Source organism: Chanodichthys erythropterus, chromosome 10, assembly GCF_024489055.1.
Source record: "Chanodichthys erythropterus isolate Z2021 chromosome 10, ASM2448905v1, whole genome shotgun sequence".
Taxonomy (NCBI): Eukaryota; Metazoa; Chordata; class Actinopteri; order Cypriniformes; family Xenocyprididae; genus Chanodichthys; species Chanodichthys erythropterus.
The window spans coordinates 3,264,468-3,284,115 of record NC_090230.1 but is presented as its reverse complement, the minus strand read 5'-3'; the positions used below and the strand labels follow the sequence as shown (position 1 = coordinate 3,284,115).

General features: G+C 35.3%; 1 protein-coding gene across 1 annotated transcript; it reads left to right on the top strand.

Moving 5' to 3' along the window:
- Positions 1–12,845: 12,845 nt before the first annotated feature.
- On the top strand, positions 12,846–17,475 carry nppc (natriuretic peptide C). The gene is made up of 3 exons (XM_067398506.1): positions 12,846–13,042; positions 14,608–14,906; positions 16,257–17,475. Coding segments are annotated over exons 1-3 (393 nt in total). The 5' UTR covers positions 12,846–12,949; the 3' UTR covers positions 16,258–17,475.
- Positions 17,476–19,648: the final 2,173 nt, after the last annotated feature.

The following is a 19,648-nucleotide window of genomic DNA, read 5'->3' as shown; positions in this document are numbered from 1 at the left end:
CCATGCCAGAAGTGCTACTTTGTACTAACGGGGTGAGTACAACCGAATGGGTTACACTTATGTTACACAAGCCATGTTCCCTTTCACTATCTCAGAGTCAGACATCTGCCTTCCTTAGAAAACATTTTGAACATCACAAAGTCAATATAGTTTATCTTAATATTGTAATACACATTATGTGCATAATTAACCCGTTATATTGCTATATATACTTGATTTTCCTATCCCTTCTTAAAGGGGTGGTTACATGCGATTTCACTTTTTTAACTTTAGTTAGTGTGTAATGTTGCAGGTTGAGCATAAACAGTATCTGCAAAGTTACAGCACTGAACGTTTAATGCAAACAGAGATATTGTCTTTTAAAGTTATGGCAGTTTATTGCCTACAAAACCGGCCGGTTTGGACTACAACAAGCTTCTTCCTGGGTTGGTGACATAATAATAAACCCTTGCTATTAATATAAACACGCCCCCGGGAACACGCAACAAAGTGGGGGAGGCCATGTGGCGCAGCAAAACGGAAGTGGAAGAGTTGTGTACACCGGACGCGACGCGTCAAAAGATATAGAACCCATTATAATCTGTGATATTTTCTACACTGGATGCAGCGCTGAAGACAGTTTCCATAATCTACACGAGTTCAATGCTGGATTTGCACAAAAGCTATTACTGAAAGATGAAGCAGTTCCCACTTTAAAAACACAAGCTGCTGTTTATTGGCTTCAAACTGTAAGTACATTGTATTGTTTGTACATGTCTTTTAAACGTAATGTTATAGTTCTGTTGCTATTTTTAATGCATCAAGGACATATACAAAGAGCAACTTGTTTTTGCTAGCCAGTTTGCTAAGTTCTAGTGCAACAAATATCTATGTTCAACAGTTGTTCATGCTATAAATTAAACGATACCTTTACAAAAATGCGACTACTCAGTCATGTATTCGGCTACAGTAAAGCTTTAATCATGATAAAACTATATTGAAAGCTAACAAACAGCAGTGACAGCATATCTAAACACTGACACAAATACTAAATGAAATACCATTAATAAACGTCCTTTAAAAGCCGCGATTGCGATTGACCCTCTTCATCTGGGTCTGATTCAGCTCAATTTGATATAGCAATATAGACACCATTATTTACATTTCCAACTTAGCGCGTAACTACAAATGGTAAGGGGCGTGGCATTTCCGGACGCTTCAGCGAATCATGATACACTGGGCCAGCTACCAACCTGCCAACCAATCTGAGCACATTGCGTATTTTGGAGGGAGTGGCTTAATATAAGCAGGAAGTCAAATGAGCCGTTCATATGACAGTGGAAACAGAGGTATAGAATAAAGCTAAAATATATGAAAAAAACAGCGTTTTCAAAAAAACGAAGCATTAAGACATGTTAAACTGTGCCTCCAAAACACAATCAAGCCTAGAAAAAAAACACTGAACCACCCCTTTAATGTTGTTTTTGTATTTTGTTTGTAACATGCCCTGCATGTTCACAGGACTGGTTACTTGTTTGTGATGATAGGAAACAGGGGTGGTTTCAAACCTCGTTTTCGAGAGTGTCTTTGTTACATTGTAATTTTAAGGAGAAAATACTCAGCAATATTGTTGACTGATATATTTGCACATGGTTTGTATTAAAGCATATTAAAAACACCATATAGACATATAAACAACATTAAAAAGTCACAACAGGGGTTCTTTGAATGAAAAATGTGCATAAGCAACTTTCTATCCGCTCCTTCTGGTTTACGCAGATCTTCTTCTTGGCTTGTTTTTGTATCCGGAGATGCTGCACTTTAGAATATCTGTAACAGCGCATCCTACCATATAATTGTGAAAACTTTCTTTTTGTCATAGATGATGGAAAATCTTGCCAATGGCAGGGAAAGAGTAAAGTGGGTGGTTCTTGGTCAGAATATGTAACAATATGCACCAGACTTTATGCTAATTGTCTAGTTTTCGAAGCTCGGAAACAGAAGTACCCTATGAGAGCCACTGTTTAATTAGATCATTTGATCAGCTACTTCAACCACTAAAGTAAATGTTTTTCCTTGCAGGCCGCAGCACCATGTGGAATTATTTGAATGTGAGTAAGCAAAGTCTTGTCCCTCTAAAAAGGGACTTTTATATCACCATGAAACACATTATTGCATTCTTTCACTTGCAATGACATACATCCTCGAAAATGTTCCATTTGCATGTAGTTTTACAACAACATGTCTCACCCAAACCTCGAAAATATGGGTTGTTTGATGCCGAACTCGAAATGCTCTTTGGTAATGCGTTGATTTTTTTTATTTTTTTTTTTAACGGTAAATGATGATGTGGTAAAACTGGCTGTGACATTTTATTTAAAATTGAAGCCTTGATGGTACTTCCCTAGTGTACTTCTCGACACCATTTGCATTAAAACAGCCATGTTAGCTGTAACAGATGCTTTTACAGTTATTGCAAACTGCTAAACACAAACCACACTAATATTAAAACCAGGCAGCTCTTCTTATGATGCAGCAGGCAAACTAATATTTGCCCTGGAATAGCTGTTGACCTAAGCGTTCCTCAGTTTTTCATCATGTGGTGACGTTTTTCAAGTTCGGTTGACAAATCAATGAAACACCTCATTAAACACTAACAGAAGTAAGTATTTGTTCATAACACAAAGTTTAATGACTTTAACAATATCCAAAGGCTAATATTCTAATATTAGCCTTTTATTCACATACTTTAAAATATATAAGTTAAATTGTTCAAACATTGTATTTTTTCTTTTAAAAGGAACACATTTATTTTGTAAGTTTTGGGCAGATTGAACCGTACAGTATCAACAAATCAAAAACTGTAAAATGTTAAATCTTTTGATCAAATCTTTACCCTTGTGAAAAAGAAGGGCACTTAGCTGTATTGATTGTACATTAATTGTGTACTTCATATCTTAAAGGTATATTTCATGACTTAACACGCTTAAAGATAGTTTTGGCAATTTTTTTTTTTTATAAACACTTAGTAATACATTACTATTTTTGTTATACTGGTTGAAACTCTCTTCACATCCTGATAGTAATCAATAATAGAAGTGGTCTAAATATTTAAAAATGTATATCTTCTTTGGAAGTCTTATTACCAAAAAATGTTCGTCCAATAATTGCATTTGGTCCGAATGCAATGATACAGTGTCCTACCTGCCTGTGTATTTCCATACATCCAAACACCTGCTCACACAGACATCACACGTTATCAGCTCACTGTAGACAGACAGTCAACGAGCGACATAAACAAACAGCAGCCGCATTTTACAGTTCCTCTTGAACCAAAACAATGAGTTTATGCTGCCTTCACGCCTTGATAGAAGATGAGATGCCATCAAGTAATTACTTCATCCAGGTTCTTTTTGCCTACTCTTTTATGCGTACTGTGAATTCAGACATACTTCTTTTGTCATATACTGTTTCTCATCTACTATATAGTAGGGAAGTATGCGATTTCAGATGCAGCAAATATGTCACTGCAAGAGGGAGGGGAAGTCATTTTGATTCAAGGTTATGAGAGCACCAAAAAAAAAAAAAAAAAAAACCTGTAGTAAATACCTGTAAAAAAAAAAATAATTTATAATGCTGCAAAAATCCATAAAAAAACAAAACAAGCATTTTGATTTCATGGTGACTTAAACTGCAACACCCTTGCAACTGCCCAGAAAAACTTAGCATTATATATTATAACTGTGTTTTATGCACAGACAAATGCTTCATATATTTTCTACAGATTTTTTCAGAACCACTGGTACTGAAATACAATAAGGAGCAAAAGTCTGGATGTTTTGAACAACTCATCTCATTTGTGGATCTCCCAGTTGTCGACTATGTTTAGAAATGTTCCAGTTCTGGTACTTAAATCTTCCATATATGTTTGAGAACACAACCGAAATGGCATGATTATCATATATTATATCATTTTAAAGCAAGTCAACGTCGGTCTATTCAATGCAGGCATGACATCATCCGTTACCTTTACTTTGTGATAGTGATGTGAATAGCAGTAAAGCAGGGATGTCCATGTGCTTTGTATCACACTATGAAAATATCCTCAGCACTGGTACAGCGCAACCGCTGTGCTGACCCCTTACATCACTGAACGCAGCGGCCGTTGAACAATCCCACATGTGAAAGCCTTCAGAGACACACTTTGCGAAAAGCATTCAAAAAGAGGCGTAATAAAACTGTTATTTATAGGACTCAAACAGACATGTAGTTTGTCTTGAACTGGCTCCAAACGGGCAGCACAGTCACTCGGTCTTTGCTGAAACACTTAGCATGGATCTCAACGGCACACATCCTCCATGCTTACTGATCTAAACTTCTCTGCTTTTTCCGCCACATGAAAGCTGAAAAGTATATTAAAAATTAGGCATATAACATTTTGTGGTCAACGTTAAAAAAGACGCAGAAAAATGTTCTTGGATATTTTTTATGATGTCATTGGGAAAAATCTACAACATCATTAAATGTATGAGAATATGAGGAGTATAGTTTGTTATGCCAAACTTTCAACATGGCAAAGAAAAGTGTCTAGGGCTCATTAAAACCTAAAAAAAAATAAAATAAAAAAAAATTCCAAAGACTAGAATATTGAAGAAACTTTTTTAGACTCTTTTGAATTGAACATACTAGCAGCCACCAACAGGCAAGCATTACAAATGTACTGAATTTTTTCACAAACAATGTGCAACAGATCACATACTGTACATCACAGGACAATTTTACTTTTTATGAACATAATGAAAATTCCCACCATGTCACCATATTTGTAATGGAAATTAGCAAAACAGGCTCATTGGAAAAAAACGTGCCTCTGCCTACAGTTTTTTTCAAAATGTACTACCATTACATGCAGTTCGCACTAGAGGCAGTAAAACACCAACAACTTTTGTTCCCTTTCACACAAAATTATGAATTCAGGGGCAGATTATCAATTAATAGACTTATCAGGCTTTTCTGTCATAGTAAACTTGCTCTTTTAGCTCACCTTGTACAGCAGTACACTTACGATGCAAAGTGCTCGAGCACAAGTCCTGTGAAACACGTCAAGTCATGGTAAAAGAAGCTCTTTTATTATGACTTGACGTGTTTCACAGGACTTGTACTCGAGCACTTAGAGCACTTTTTTTTTTTTTTTTTTTTTGTTATGTATGTAATGACAATTTCCACCATAGTGTCATTCCACCACATTTGTAAATAAAAACCACATTTATAAAAAACATTTTTATATTTCTATTTAATTTATATTTATGGAGTAAACTTGCTGATTCACTCAAGATCACAATTCGGCAAAAATTTGCAGGCAAAATAGGTCCAATGTCTGTAGTTTTGCGATAAATGAAGAAAAGCTCACTCAGAAGTCGACAGATTGATGTTGCAAACATGAAATTTCCAGTTGTGTAGATTCCTACTGACATTAATGAAAATGACTAAAAACGCTGCATTATTCATGCCAGGCCACTAGTTGGCTATGTCACTTTGTAAAGAAATACGATGTGCCTATAGACTGAACATGTAATACGCATGAGCATGACGCCACCGTTTTCACAAATTCACATTTTAGTAGTTTTGTAGTTTTTGTTTAGCTTTTTTGTAATTTTTGTAGTGTTTTTTTGTTTTGTTTTGTTTTGTTTTTGTTTTTTTAATATATAGATTCTGGGTCTGGCAAAGGATACAAAATAATAAATCCAAAAATTACAAATATTCTTAACATTTTTTACATCATTGAAATTAAAGCTTTGATAAATATCTCATTTCAAAAATCTCAAACAGTCTTCAGTGACACTTTTGTCTTATTTTTAACCAATTACACTAATTAACGAAAATAATAAAACCTTTATTAGAGTCAGAATTGTTAGTTTTGGTGGAAATTATGTGACAACACTCATTATTATTTACACAAAATTATTTTCACACAATAAATAGTGAAATAGTTTATGTTTGTTTGACTTTTACTTTAGCTTTTTCATAGTTAATATGACATAATACTGTACTTGATGGATTTTCATATTTTAAAATTAAAAATCTGGGTCTGGCAAAGGGAAAACAATAAAATCTATTGAACCTTGCAGGTTTGAACCTCCAAGCTTTCAGACACAGACAAGATCTATAACCACTGAACCACATCATCATAACCGATATACTGAAATAATATATTTCTTTAATTACTCTTTAGATGTTCCCTACTTTAATTTGCAATGTGAATGTCCTAGATATTTCTGACATCAACTTGGCAAGTTGCGACTTGCGACGGCACCATTCTGCTGTCAAAAGGCCTCTTTCTCAATTGACGACCATTCAAAAGAATCTGTGTATTTTGTGAAATAAGCTACATATAAATAATAAACATTTAATTATATTATAGTAGATGTGTAGCAAGTGCTTCTTTAGCCAGCATGAAATGAATATATATGTTTCCCTGTCCTCTCCCATTGACGTCACCGCTCAGGCTAGTCACTAGTGAATGGATTGTGACTGAGCACATTCTTGCGGTGCCATCAGCCAATCAGCATTGGCATGACATCATCTTCCTGTGTATTCATGGCCAGGCAACTGCCAGTGAATGGGAATGCTAATGGATAGCTTTCTCCAGGTATTACAGACCTCCTGGATCTCTCCAAATGCCCATTCAAAAATAATTCTGCAGACGCTCCAGTGGGCTCGACCACAATGCTTTGAAAAAGCTACATAACCAAGAGTAATGGCCACAATCTTTCTGAGTGTAACCAGTGTCCTTGAAGACATTTACATCTACTGATGCTTTTATCCAAAGCGATTTACAAAAGCGATTAGTCTTGAGTGGAAAATTACATTAGAAGTGCTGTGATGCTAAGTTCTAAAGCTGGTTAAAAAAGTACTTAAAGTGTACTGAAGAAAGGGGTTTGCTATAACTATATAGTTTTACATTTATCAGCAAATGCTTTTGCAAATGAATAATAAATATTAATGTACTTATCAATTAAACAATAATAACATATATGTCACATGGGGTCTAAAGAAGATGGCCCACACAGCAGGAGACTCCTATGCGGATCCGCATTCAAGTCGCCAAACCCGCGTGACTGTCACATTCGTTTGGCGCCACTCGGAGGATCAGCTCTAAATTATACTGTCAATCAGCGAATCCTGAGCGGACCCATGTCGGATCCGCAGACGCGCATGCACCTTTACTGTAACGGTTGTATCAATTTGCAGGTCCCAAACGGACCCGCCGTGGAGGTAAGGTTTTAATCGCGGATGCGGAGTGGATGCAGCGCGGAGCCACGGCGGGTCCGTGATCCATCTTCGTTGCGGATCCATCACTGCGCACAAGTAAACGCCGATACAGGTCCATTCGCGGATACGTTCCGGAAGCCGCGATACCTCCGCGGCCGATCCACTGTGGAGTTCTTTTGCTGTGAGGGGGGTGACAGATTATAAAATATGAATGATGTTTATAAAACAAAAGGCTAAAGAGTGTAACAGCTTGCATAAACACAAATAACAACCGACAACTGAAGATAGAACAAGGAGAAACTTAAATACACAGTGGTGACAAACTAAATGATATTTAGCTGTAATGATGAGTTAGTGTCCATGAAAACAGATGAGTGGCAGGAAGCAAAGACAAAGGAACACATGTGACTGAAGAAAAGAAACTGAAAATCCAAAACAAACAGAACATAACTGTGACATAGTGCCCCCTCCCGGTAAGCATGTCCACACGCTGTGAAGAGAAGGTGAGGAGGATGGGGAGGTAACGAAGGGCTGGCAAAGGGATGGCACAAACAAGTAGGAGGCGTCTTTGGAGGTGGACGGATGACCAGGAGGAGATCCAACAGAAAAGTCCAGGGAGGTGACAATGGTGGAAGGATCCAGGTGATGAGAGGATGACAACAAGACCACGGCAGTGAAGATGGAATGCCCCAGATTGCACAGATCCAGACCTCTCCAGTGTCGACAGCCCATGGTGGAGGCGAGGGAGGGAAGAGCCAAGATGTTGCTGGCTTGGCTCCCGTCATCTGGGCAACGACCGACGGAGACAGAGCTGGTGGTTGACAATGTTGCGGCATCGTATACCTGAGGGCTGGGGCGATGCCAGTGTGACCGAGAACAGAGGCAAGGCTGACAGGAAGAAGGAACCTGCTGCAGCCATAGGGGTGGAGGGATGGAGTGCAGCGAATGGCCCGTAAATCTGTGGTGGAAGTGGTGTGACGACTGACCAAGGGGGAGCCAGCAGAACAAGGGAACCCAGAGGAGCCACTAGGCTTTGGTGGAGCCGAAGGTGGGAGGAGCCAAGATGGAGCCGAAAGGTCGACAGGCCGAGATGGAGCGAAGATAGGCGAGGCCAGATACGGAGCCGGTGGTAGCTCTCCATCTGCGGAGGGCACACACAAGTTCTCTGCGGTCGAAGGTGGTGATTCAGGCTCTGGGTCTGGCTGTGTCCTGGATTGGGGACGGACGATCTCCAGTCACATGATGATAGTTTCTTTCCATTTTAATCCGGAGGTGTCTGAGAGGTCCACAGGGTGATTGTAATTCGCCCTGATCCAGAACAATGACTTCAGGGTCTCATTGTCGAAGGGGCATATGATGGCGAGACGGAAAAAGTCCTCTGAAAAGTTGTGGCTCTGCTGAAACAAAAGGCTAGAGAGCGTAACAGCTTGCATAAACACAAAAAACAACCGACAACTGAAAAGTGAACAAAGAGGAAATTAAATACACAGTGGTGGCAAACTAAATGATGATCAGCTGTAATGATGAGTTAGTGTCAATGGAAACAGATGAGTGGCGGGAAACAAAACTAAAAGTCCATAAAAACTAAAAAAATAATAAATATGAATATATTTAATGGTTAGTTCCTGTCCTTGATTCTGATTGGTTAATAGCTGTGTCTTATTCATGATAAAACACGGCTATGACCGCTTGACCCAACAGTTCTGTGTATCACTACACAACACCCTTAGCAACCGCTCTTAGCAATGTAAACTGTATGTTTTCGATTGATATTGTTCATTGAAGCTTACTGTATTATGTAGAAGAGTATTGTGAGAAAGAGATTGAGTGAGTGACTTTATTACCTGCATTCAGATTTAAGATTTTCAAGTCAGTCCTTTGTTCATAATAAAAAATCTGTTTAAATGTCCGATCTATTATCCTGTCCTTTTAACAATTAAAGTCCCCGTGAACCAGAAGTTGCAAGCAACTTTTCTCCAGTGTTGTGACGTATTTCCAAGTGAAACGGAATATTGAATAGAGGGCAGAGTTTTACTTTAACGCTCCTCCTCTCCATCTCTTGCTCATAGGAGACTAACGGTTGGAGCATTTGCTTTAAGCATTTTCAACCTAATCCATCAAACCGACGTCATCAGAGAAGAAACGCCATTCCAGAACAGAAGTAACTTTTCAGATTTTGATTAAAGATTACCACGACAAACATTTTTTTTCTGTGTATTAACTTGCACTGATTAATTGCTCACCACAAGACTAGTAATATGCGCTAACAAAGTAAATAGTGTCAATTTTAATTTCATAACGACTTTAAGGGGTTTTCCCGTGATTGACAGCACTAGTCAAAGCATTTGTCAGTTGCGTCTTATTCCATGTTCACAACAATTCAGTCTTTTCAATGTAAAAGTCTTCGCTACTGTCTGACACACTCATAAAGACAGTCTTTGCCGCCATCTAATGGCGTAATAATGTAACTTATGTTGCGGTTCACGATCAGGGACTATTTTTTCCGGCACAAGGAAGGCTTTAGTGAAAGTTTACTTCATGAAAGTTGCATTGATATACATTTTTGGCTTTAATTTTTGTATTGTGTGGTAACCGTTTTATATAAGCAATAAGGTACTCGAGGCTAGTGCTGTAGACTTATTCGTGATACAGCACAGCCTCTTGTACCTTATTGCTCTTATATATATATATATATATATATATATATATAGTTTTTTATATATTTATACATATGTATATATATATATATATATATATATATATATATATATATATATATATGTTGTTTTTGTTTTGATTAGTATATTAATATTAATTATTAAGTAATTAAAGATTAAAAAATTCTGCGTAAAGACGCAATGCAGCATAAAAGCCAGACTAAATTATGCCTACTCTGACCCACCTCAGCCCTTAGTATAACAATATGCATTTTTTGCAGTTAAAATTGTTCTGTAAATGCATTTATGCCACCTCTGAGCAGCATTAAACATTCTGTGTAGACACTTAAATGTCACTTCAGAAGCGCTTCTGTGCCACCTGTGTAAATTTGTTAATAGGTAGCTAAACCTGAAACTACATAAAATATTTTTGTCACTTGAAATAAAATAAATGTTAACTAAAATATTTATAATCTATCATAATTGTTTTTAATATTTAATATTATATACATCATCAACAAATGCTTTTGCCGCTCTTCAAAAATGCTAATAATTCATGAAGTTATATTTTAATAATATATATTTTTTAATTAAAATAAACTAATTGCATTTTGCATTCTTATATCTTAAATTGGATGTTGTTTAGGGATAATTATCATCATGGAATACGAGAGCAGTCAGGCTTGATAGGACTTCTACAGAACTGAGGAAGTAAGCTGATATTTTTTTCATATTATGACAGTTTAACATAAAATCTGTGACCCATATGATTTCCTTTTGTTTAATAGGACCACCAAATTTCTTGTGTTTCCAATTTGAAACTGTAGAAAAGCTTCTACCGCCTTTTACATCTGGGAAATTGTCTTACGGATAAGGCAGCGGCTTTTTCGAAAGGTCACAAATTTTAGTGGACTTAGTCGTAACTATTTTATGAAAGGAAACGATCATATCCTTAAAAGCCATATTTTGTTCCTTTTCTATTTTTATAACAATAACTGCTATTATAAAATGGATAGTTGCAATCATATGTTGTAGTCATGATAAAAAAAAAAAATCCAAAATAGTAACAGATTTAACACAACACAATATGAGACAATTTGGTGCAGAATATTATGATGAGTTGTTTAGCAACAGACAACCAATCATAAATGCATCTGTGCTTGCCTCAAGAGGTATTCATTCAGACTTGTGACCTGTGAACTGCAGAGCTTTCTATCTCTCTTTTTCTCCTCAGTTAGACTGTATCCCAACAATCAAAGAACTGACCTTCACTTTGGGTAAAAAAAATAAATAAAAAAAAAAGGTCTCTTAAATGATAATTTTATGTAGTTTAAGATTTATGTAGTGTATGATAAGATTTATGTAGTGTATGTGGACCCAGTAGATTCCCCAAAATCACCCATTTGAGACCACCAAACAAAATGCTACCATCTCTTTTGCATGGTTGTCTGGCACCTTGCATTTCACTGACCTGTTTCTGTAGAGGACATGCTCCATCACTGACTCCATTGGTATACCAAGTTTACGAAAAGTAAACATTTCATTTTTTTTTTTTTTTTTTTTTTCTAAAACACATTATGTAGATGGTCTGAAAGAAGGTTTGAAATATTTTTTTTGTAAATTCTTTCCTCTTTCAGGATGCGATGGCTATGTAACTTCTGGGACCCTCACGTTATTGGTAGGCTGAACTTTTGAAAATCACAAATCAGATGAATTGCCAGTAATTTTGTTTGTTTGTTTGTTTTTTGTTTCCCCAACTCCATATGTGACAACTTTCTGACATTAAGAACACAGATTAGGCTATCTTTTGGTTTAATCTACCTTAATTATAGTTGAATAATGTCTAAATGTCCGAGTACTTTTATTGTGTTAAAACTGAACATTCATTCACACCACAACAAGAGTATGAGCATTCATTTTAAAATACTTATTTGTAAATGATTATCCTAGCTATGCAAACTGAAATCTGATGGAGCGGTGCATTTGCTGCTGAAACCATTTCAAGTCAGCATATACTGCCACACAGTGTCTCAAATCAGAATGTGCCGCAGTCAAGCGTAGGAGATTCTCACTTATGCTACAACTGATGCTCTATATGCCTTCATCCTTTGATAACACATATACAGTAATAATCATACTTATTAATAATAATATTTTTATGAAATATGTGTCATTTTACCTCCAGCTTGACCTCCAGGGTAAGTTAAAATAAACATTTTATGTGATGTACTTTTAAAAAAGGCATTTTAATATATTATAATTGTTAATTTTTATTTTAGTTAAATATTTAAATTCAATTTACTATACCAAACGCAAATAATACATACTTGTATATTTGAACTTAGTTTTTCTTCCTGTCTATCTGAATAAGTTGATGATAGATAGATAGATAGATAGATAGATAGATAGATAGATAGATAGATAGATAGATAGATAGATAGATAGATAGATAGATAGATAGATAGATAGATAGATAGATAGATAGATAGATAGATAGATAGGCTATTTGCTTACTAAAAGTAACATTAATCTATTAAATAAATGTAACACGACTGCATATGGCATTCAAAAACAAAGGCGTTTCATACATCGTTACTTCCGCTCTAAAAAGTTATTGTTTTAATCCTGACCGGTGATTAACATGAATCAATTTAAATGTGATGCTCTTTTCCCACCTATATTTAAGAGGTCACTGCAAACGATGACTAAACTAAACATCCAGTACGAATATCCTCTGGTCAGTTACAAAAACACAGCGTATTGGTTTGTATTGGTCACTCAGATAATGAACGGTAACCCGTGACGCAGACACCCAACGGACAATCTGGCAAGGTAAACCACAGAAGGGAGGGGAGCCGTCATGACGTCACCGGAGTGATGTCATATTGGCTATAAAATCATGAGCAGAAATTGCACCGAGTAAGAGTTGAGCTCGACACCTCTGGGAGTAAATGAAGGGCTGTGATTGCGCGCTCTCCGTTTGACATATTTAAACAACCGATCTTCTCTATTGACATCAACTGCATTGAAGCATCATCACGATGATCATCTCGCATCTAGTGGCTTGTGGACTTATTCTGACTCTCATATCAGTCAGCGCGGAGGCAAAACCATTAACGCAGGAAGAACAGAGGGTGAGTCTGGTATATAGATGTTTATAACAAATTATACAGCTTGTTTAATATTTAGACAGATGTATATACATAAAAAAGTTTATACAGGGTTTACAGGATATTTATAACTTGTATGAAAAGACGCGCTAAAGCTTAGACATGCAGATACGCGCAAATTTACGCATGCTTGTTTTAAATGTATAAGTGTTTGATTAAAAAAAAAAAAAAACATCACCTTGAGGTCAATTTTGATTTTTTTTTTTTTGTTGTTCATCTTATCAGTACTACGTGCTCATCAGCAACTCGAGCATTATTAAATCGCAGAAGATGGAGATTTTCGGACTTCTTTAGCAAAATACTTTTTTTTTTTTTCGTGACTTACATTTATGGCATATCAACAGGTTCTCGATCTCAGATATTAAGTACATTTAAAAGTGAACGCGCTTTTTAAGACACATTGTGAGACTCATAAATACAACCTTCGCTTTGATATCTTAGTTGTTACTTATAGAATTCAGCTAGATTCAATTCAAAGCGAATTTAAACTTTTAAGTCTCATACTTTTCAGATGGTTCTCGTTTCTGAGGAAAGTTTCAGAAGACAACGTAAAACAGAGCTCGAATGTCCCAAGTTTGCAATTAAACTCAGAGATCTTAACATAAACTTATATCGAAATCAAATGATCTGAGACTATTGATTTATCTGTGTCGTTTTAGTTTCTCCCACGCTCTTAAAAATAAAGGGGGGTTCATAGCGATGCCTTGGAAGAACTTTTTTGGGCTCCATAAAGAGCTTTTTTTTTCTCAGTATGAACATTTTAATAATCTAAAAAAAGAAAGATAACAAAGAAAACCTTTTCCACTATAAAGAACCTTTTTGTGGAATAGAAAGGTTTCATTGATGTTAAAGGTTCTTCATGGAACCATGAGTGCTGATGGAACCATAAGAATGATTTTTTTACATATAGGCTATTTACATTAAACATAAATGAGAATTCCATGAAATCTCTTAACCTCTGAATTAACAGCCTAAAAGCCTTAATAAATACTTTGTAGCATGAGATTAATACATTATAAAATAAACTAGTAGTCTAGTATATTGGACTGCAAGACTTTCCAAACCTGTTACTCCATGTGCTTGTGTTACTCTGTTACTGAAGACTGTGTTACACATTACATTTTAAAACTTATGAAAAGGGTTCTGTAATGATATTAATAAATCATTTTAGAATGTAAAAATGGATCTTCGTGTAAGAGTTTAAAGTTCCTCCACAAGGAATTCAAATTCAATGCGTGATTTTGCTTCTTAGGAAGGTACATGTTTGTCAGGTAACCTAAAAAAATCTTGTGAATCAATAGTTGTGAAATAATGTGAATAAAAGAACATTTTTAAGGTTGGAAACATGTAGAAATATCACTTTAAGTTAGCAGTTTAGAATTTTACAGTGTATTTACATTGGACAGTTAATAGTTGGACAGTTGAGGACAAATGTGACTACTGAGTAAAAATTGAATAGTATATTTCGAAGCGTTGGTGAGAGTATTTTGTGTTCGATTCTTGAAATTTTGCATCCATGTATCTTATAGTCCCTGAGGATGCTGCTGGGAGAGGAGCTGTCCGAGTTCCTGGCATCAGATGAGAGCCAGAGGAGGTTGGAGAACAGAGTACGTCTTCTCCGGGACCTCCGCATGGATACTCGGGCCAAGGGCCCCTGGGCTCGGATCCTGAATGAGCAGCCCGGCTCACGCAGAAACAGAGCCGGATCTAAGAAGGGAGGAACGACAGCTAGGAGCGGATGTTTCGGACACAAGATGGACAGGATAGGGACCATGAGCGGAATGGGCTGTCAACCATCTCATTACCCCTCCGTGAATAATCTCTCATGGTGAGTGTCTGTAGAGATCAGACATCTTACATATTTAGATATGCTCTTTTGGGGAATAACATTTCAATTACATGATTACAGCTATATTTTTTAATATCAATATTAATATAAATATTGATACAAATGACATATTTGTATATATATATATTCTTTCCAGAAATATCATTTCAATTAAATGATTACAGCTATATTTTTATTCAATATTATATATATATATATATATAAATTAAAAAATAAAATAATATTAAATATTAACACTGACAAAATATTAAATATTAAACATTAAATTGTGATAAAAAATATTTTTTCAATTTAATCAAATATATATATATATATATATATATATATATATATATATATATATATATATATATATCACATTTATTTTAAAATTTATTTAAGAGTATCTGTTTAAAACTTATATTAGTAGACGTAATATTTCAATTAAATATTATTTTTAAATACATATATAAATTATACATTATTGTATTTTAAACATATATATAAAAATATAAAATAAATATATATTTGTAGTTGAACTCTTTTTGGGAATTTCACTACTTAATTAAACAAATTGATTAAACAAATGGATGAAATCAAACAAAGTGAAGGGATAGTTCACCCAAGAATGAAAATTCTGTCATCATTTACTCACCCTCAAGTTGTTCCAAACCTGTATGAATTTCTTTCTTCTGTTGAACACAAAAGGAGATATGTTAAAGAATGTTGTTATACCGGTTACGTAGCCATCAACTTTTTCTATACTAGGAAAAAAAATCTATGGATATCAATGGTGTCCATCAACTGTCCGTTTACTGACATTCTTTTATATATATATTTGTGTTCAACAGAAGAAGAAAAAAATGAATAAATGATGATATTCTGTCATAAATGAGACAATATTAATTTTTGGGTGAACTATCCCTAATTTTGGCATTGCATTTGTTGCATGGCTATCCTCTTTTTTATGTCTATGCTATTTATCATCATATTAAGCACTGAATGCCTGACAATTACTGAGTTTATCGATGCCAAAGGCTTTACATGACGTTAACAGGAGTTGAATGATTACAGGGAGCTTTATAATTGTGTAAAACTTCATTTGACTTCTGAAATAGTTGTTTTAATAGATTTGGAGTGTGTTGTGTAGTGTACTAGATAACTAACAATAAAGCATCGATTTTATTTGAATGAGTCATGTGTCAAATTGATAAGAACAGTATGTGACTCTGTGATGCAGGACTGTCGTCAAAGAATCTGACGTCAGCCGCACAAACACGCGTACAACGCTGCAGTGACGTGACAGATGTCTGAGTGAATCCATCTAACAATATGCCCTCTTTTTTTCAGAGCGTATCACGGATGTCATGGATTTTGGACAGAACAGACTTAGTTGCTCTTCTTCTGCGGAAGAACATAAAGAGTCGGACTAATGGTACGAAGCCACTACGACAACCATTTGTGAGGACAATGAAACGTACAATTGAAATAAAATAAATGGATAAAACTTATTTGCAAAATAATAAAAAAAAATGGCGGATGATGTGGATAAAAGCTGTATATTGTTGCTGCTGCTGTACATTCATGTATTTCATTTTGCGCATAAATGTATTTATGTTTAAAAAACTATTTATATGTTTATAAAAGAGATATTTATAAATATGAGTTTTATTTATGTAACATTTTGAAATGAATGCAAACTGCAGGTCAATTCTGTTTGTAACTATTTTGTCTCTAATAGTTGTAAATGTTTTAAAAATCATTAAAAAAATGCATAAATGCAAAAAAAAAACAACAACAACAACAAAATGTTACTTTTGAATAACAGATTATGTTACTTAAAGGGATAGTTCACCCAAGATGAAAACTGTGTCATCATTTATTCAGTTTCTTTCTTCTGTTGAACACAAAAGAAGATATTTTGACATCAACTGGTTACAAACTCAAAATTTTTATACAGGTTTGGAACAACTTGAGGGTGAGTAAATTATGACAGAGTTTTTCATTTTTGGGTGAACTAATCCTTTAAATGAGACTGAACACACACACACACACACACACACACACACACACGTCTGGTTTACTATCCTTGTGGGGACTTTCCATAGACGTAATGGTTTTTATGCTGTACAAACTGTATATTCTATCCCATAACACTAAACTTACCCATCAAACAAATTTTTACATTTTCAAAAAAACAAACAAAAAAACGCATTCTGTATGATTTATACGCTTGTATAAGCTTGTTTCCCCATGGGGACCTTAATTGAGGTCCCTACAATGGCACGAGTCCCCATGAGTCTGTGTGCCTTCAGGTTGAAGTCCCAACTGGGATGAGAAAACTTGTACACACACAAACACACACACACACACACACACATCCCTGGCCAAGTGCAAAACATTGTTGTCATCTTCCTGTGAAAATATCTAAACATCCTTAAAACAAGATCAATTTATGTGAGATTCAATATTGTGTAATTGTGTAAAAACTACTTGTTTTCAGAGAATTTAAGAATGCATTTTCTCTTGTTGTAAGCATCAGCCTCATTAAATTATAATATCTTTTGTTTTGTTTTGTTTTTTAATGCCAATTTACTTAATAAAACATATATTCTCTGAAAATAATCCTGTAAATACACACGCGCTAAAAAAATAAATGTAGTAAATGTATCTTGTTTTGCGAATTTTCTAGAAAGAGATTTCCTCTGAGAAAAGCGAGTAAGGCCCTGTGACTGTCCCAAATGGCACCCTAAACACTTGCGGTCTTCCTCAGAGTCTGCACTTTTGTGATGCAATGCTGCTTTGATGCGCTCGCTTCAGTATGGCTCGGCAAAAGTGCATATCGAGGGCGCATAACGGCCGCAAAGGGGTGCTCGTGAGCACACTTCTGAAACCTAAATCTAGTGGACTTCACAATCACTTTGTAAGTCTACAAAGTGCATATGATGTGTGCCATTTGAAACAGGGCCATAAAAGACTACGCCCTCTACATTGAAGATTTGATTAATAAAGCCGCTAGAATGAATGAGGAGGAGCATCAGAGGGCAGTAGCTTACTGAGGCTCTGACAACCATTTAGATAAATCTCTGAAACATTAGGGAGGCATTTTGCAGAATTTTAACTAAATCTAAAATGGCAAAAAGGAGTTCAAGAACATTGCTTGCTACAATTAAGTTTGACCCACTAAGTGGGAAAAGTACCAGATTTATTACACTGAATTAATGCTGTATATATATATATGCTTTTAAAGGAGAATTACACAAGGAAAGAGAAAAAAACTGTTTTGTCCTTGAAAGCTAGGTTCATATGACTCACACTAGGTCATTTGGGTCTATTTATTGCAAAGGAAAGGAAGAGATGCTGTGACAGATAATCCAGTTAAAAAAAAAGGGGGGGGAGAAGAGAAAAGCATTCATTGAACTTACCAAAGAACCTGGAAGAACAAGAGTCCGTTTAGGCTTCAAGCACGATCAATTCATAAAAACATAAAACTATTTATATTTGTAATTATAATGTTTAAAGGGGATATATCATGAAAATCCAACTTTTTCCATGTTTAAGTGCTATAATCAAATCCAATTCTATCAACCCAAAAAAGATTTCGCTCCCCTAGTGACGTAGGAAGGGGATCTTATCATAATATTACCACCCCTTAATCTGCACATTTACACCCACGGCGCTGCCATTTTGTTTTTGCATGCGACAACAGTCTACCAGTCTAACGCCATGGCAAAAGTTTGAGCAAAGCATGCTAACTGTTCTGTCATTGGCTGCACAGACATTCACAGAACTATTTAGACTATTTACACTATTTAGAGCCCCAGCCTCAGAGGAGACAAGAGAGCAGTGAATTTATTTTATTTTCAATGGAAATACCCCAGAAACAGTAAGCAAAACCTGCTTGTGTGTGCTAAACACTTCAAGCCAAAGTACTGCCAAAATACAGCAGGATTTTGTACGAGGAAGTGATACCAACTGAACAAGGTAGAATCAGAAAGAGCTTTATTGCCAGATATGTTGTTTACACATACTAGGAATTTGTTTTAGTGACAGAAGCTCCACAGTGCAACAGAGTAACAGCGACAAGACAAGACACATAATAAAAAGAATAAAATAATAATATACAAATTTACAAGATAGACAAAGTGCAAAAAAAGCAAAAGACAATATATATTATAGACAATTGTATGTACAATTATGTGTGCAAATTGAGATATAAATAAGTGTTTTAACCTGTTAACTGTCACTGGCCCACCGGTGGGCCCATTTGCCACTGCATGTTTAAACAATTATATCCTATACTTAACTTGATCTAATGTTGACAATCTATGTATCATTTGAACGCTTACAAACTCAAGATCCGTGCTGTGAAACCCCTTTTGAAATCAGACCTTGCTTTACCATGAAAATGGTACTTTAAACTCTTAACTGTCACCCCCCTTTTTTGAAAATATTCACTATCCAATATACTATTGCACTATCCAAACTTATATGGTTGTAATTCAAGAATGCTTTGGAGTATAGACATAAGATTGGTATCGTTTTTAAGAAAACAATCAGCTGATTACAAGTCAAGTGTGTATTACAAGTCAACTTTACAAAATAAAGTATGAAAAAGTTATGGAAGTTTAAATATAATGTAAATCAAATGTACTGTACTAAATATTTAATATTTTATATAAAATATACATTTTACAAAATAATGTTTACTCTAAAATTAATTTCAAATTAAAGCCATATAT

What these genes read in the sequence shown, in the direction of transcription:
- nppc (XM_067398506.1), top strand. Translation starts at nt 12,950, where the DNA reads ATGATCATCTCGCATCTAGTGGCTTGTGGACTTATTCTGACTCTCATA. An exon ending in TAACGCAGGAAGAACAGAGG is followed by an intron (nt 13,043 to 14,607) that starts GTGAGTCTGGTA and finishes TGTATCTTATAG; the next exon opens with TCCCTGAGGATGCTGCTGGG.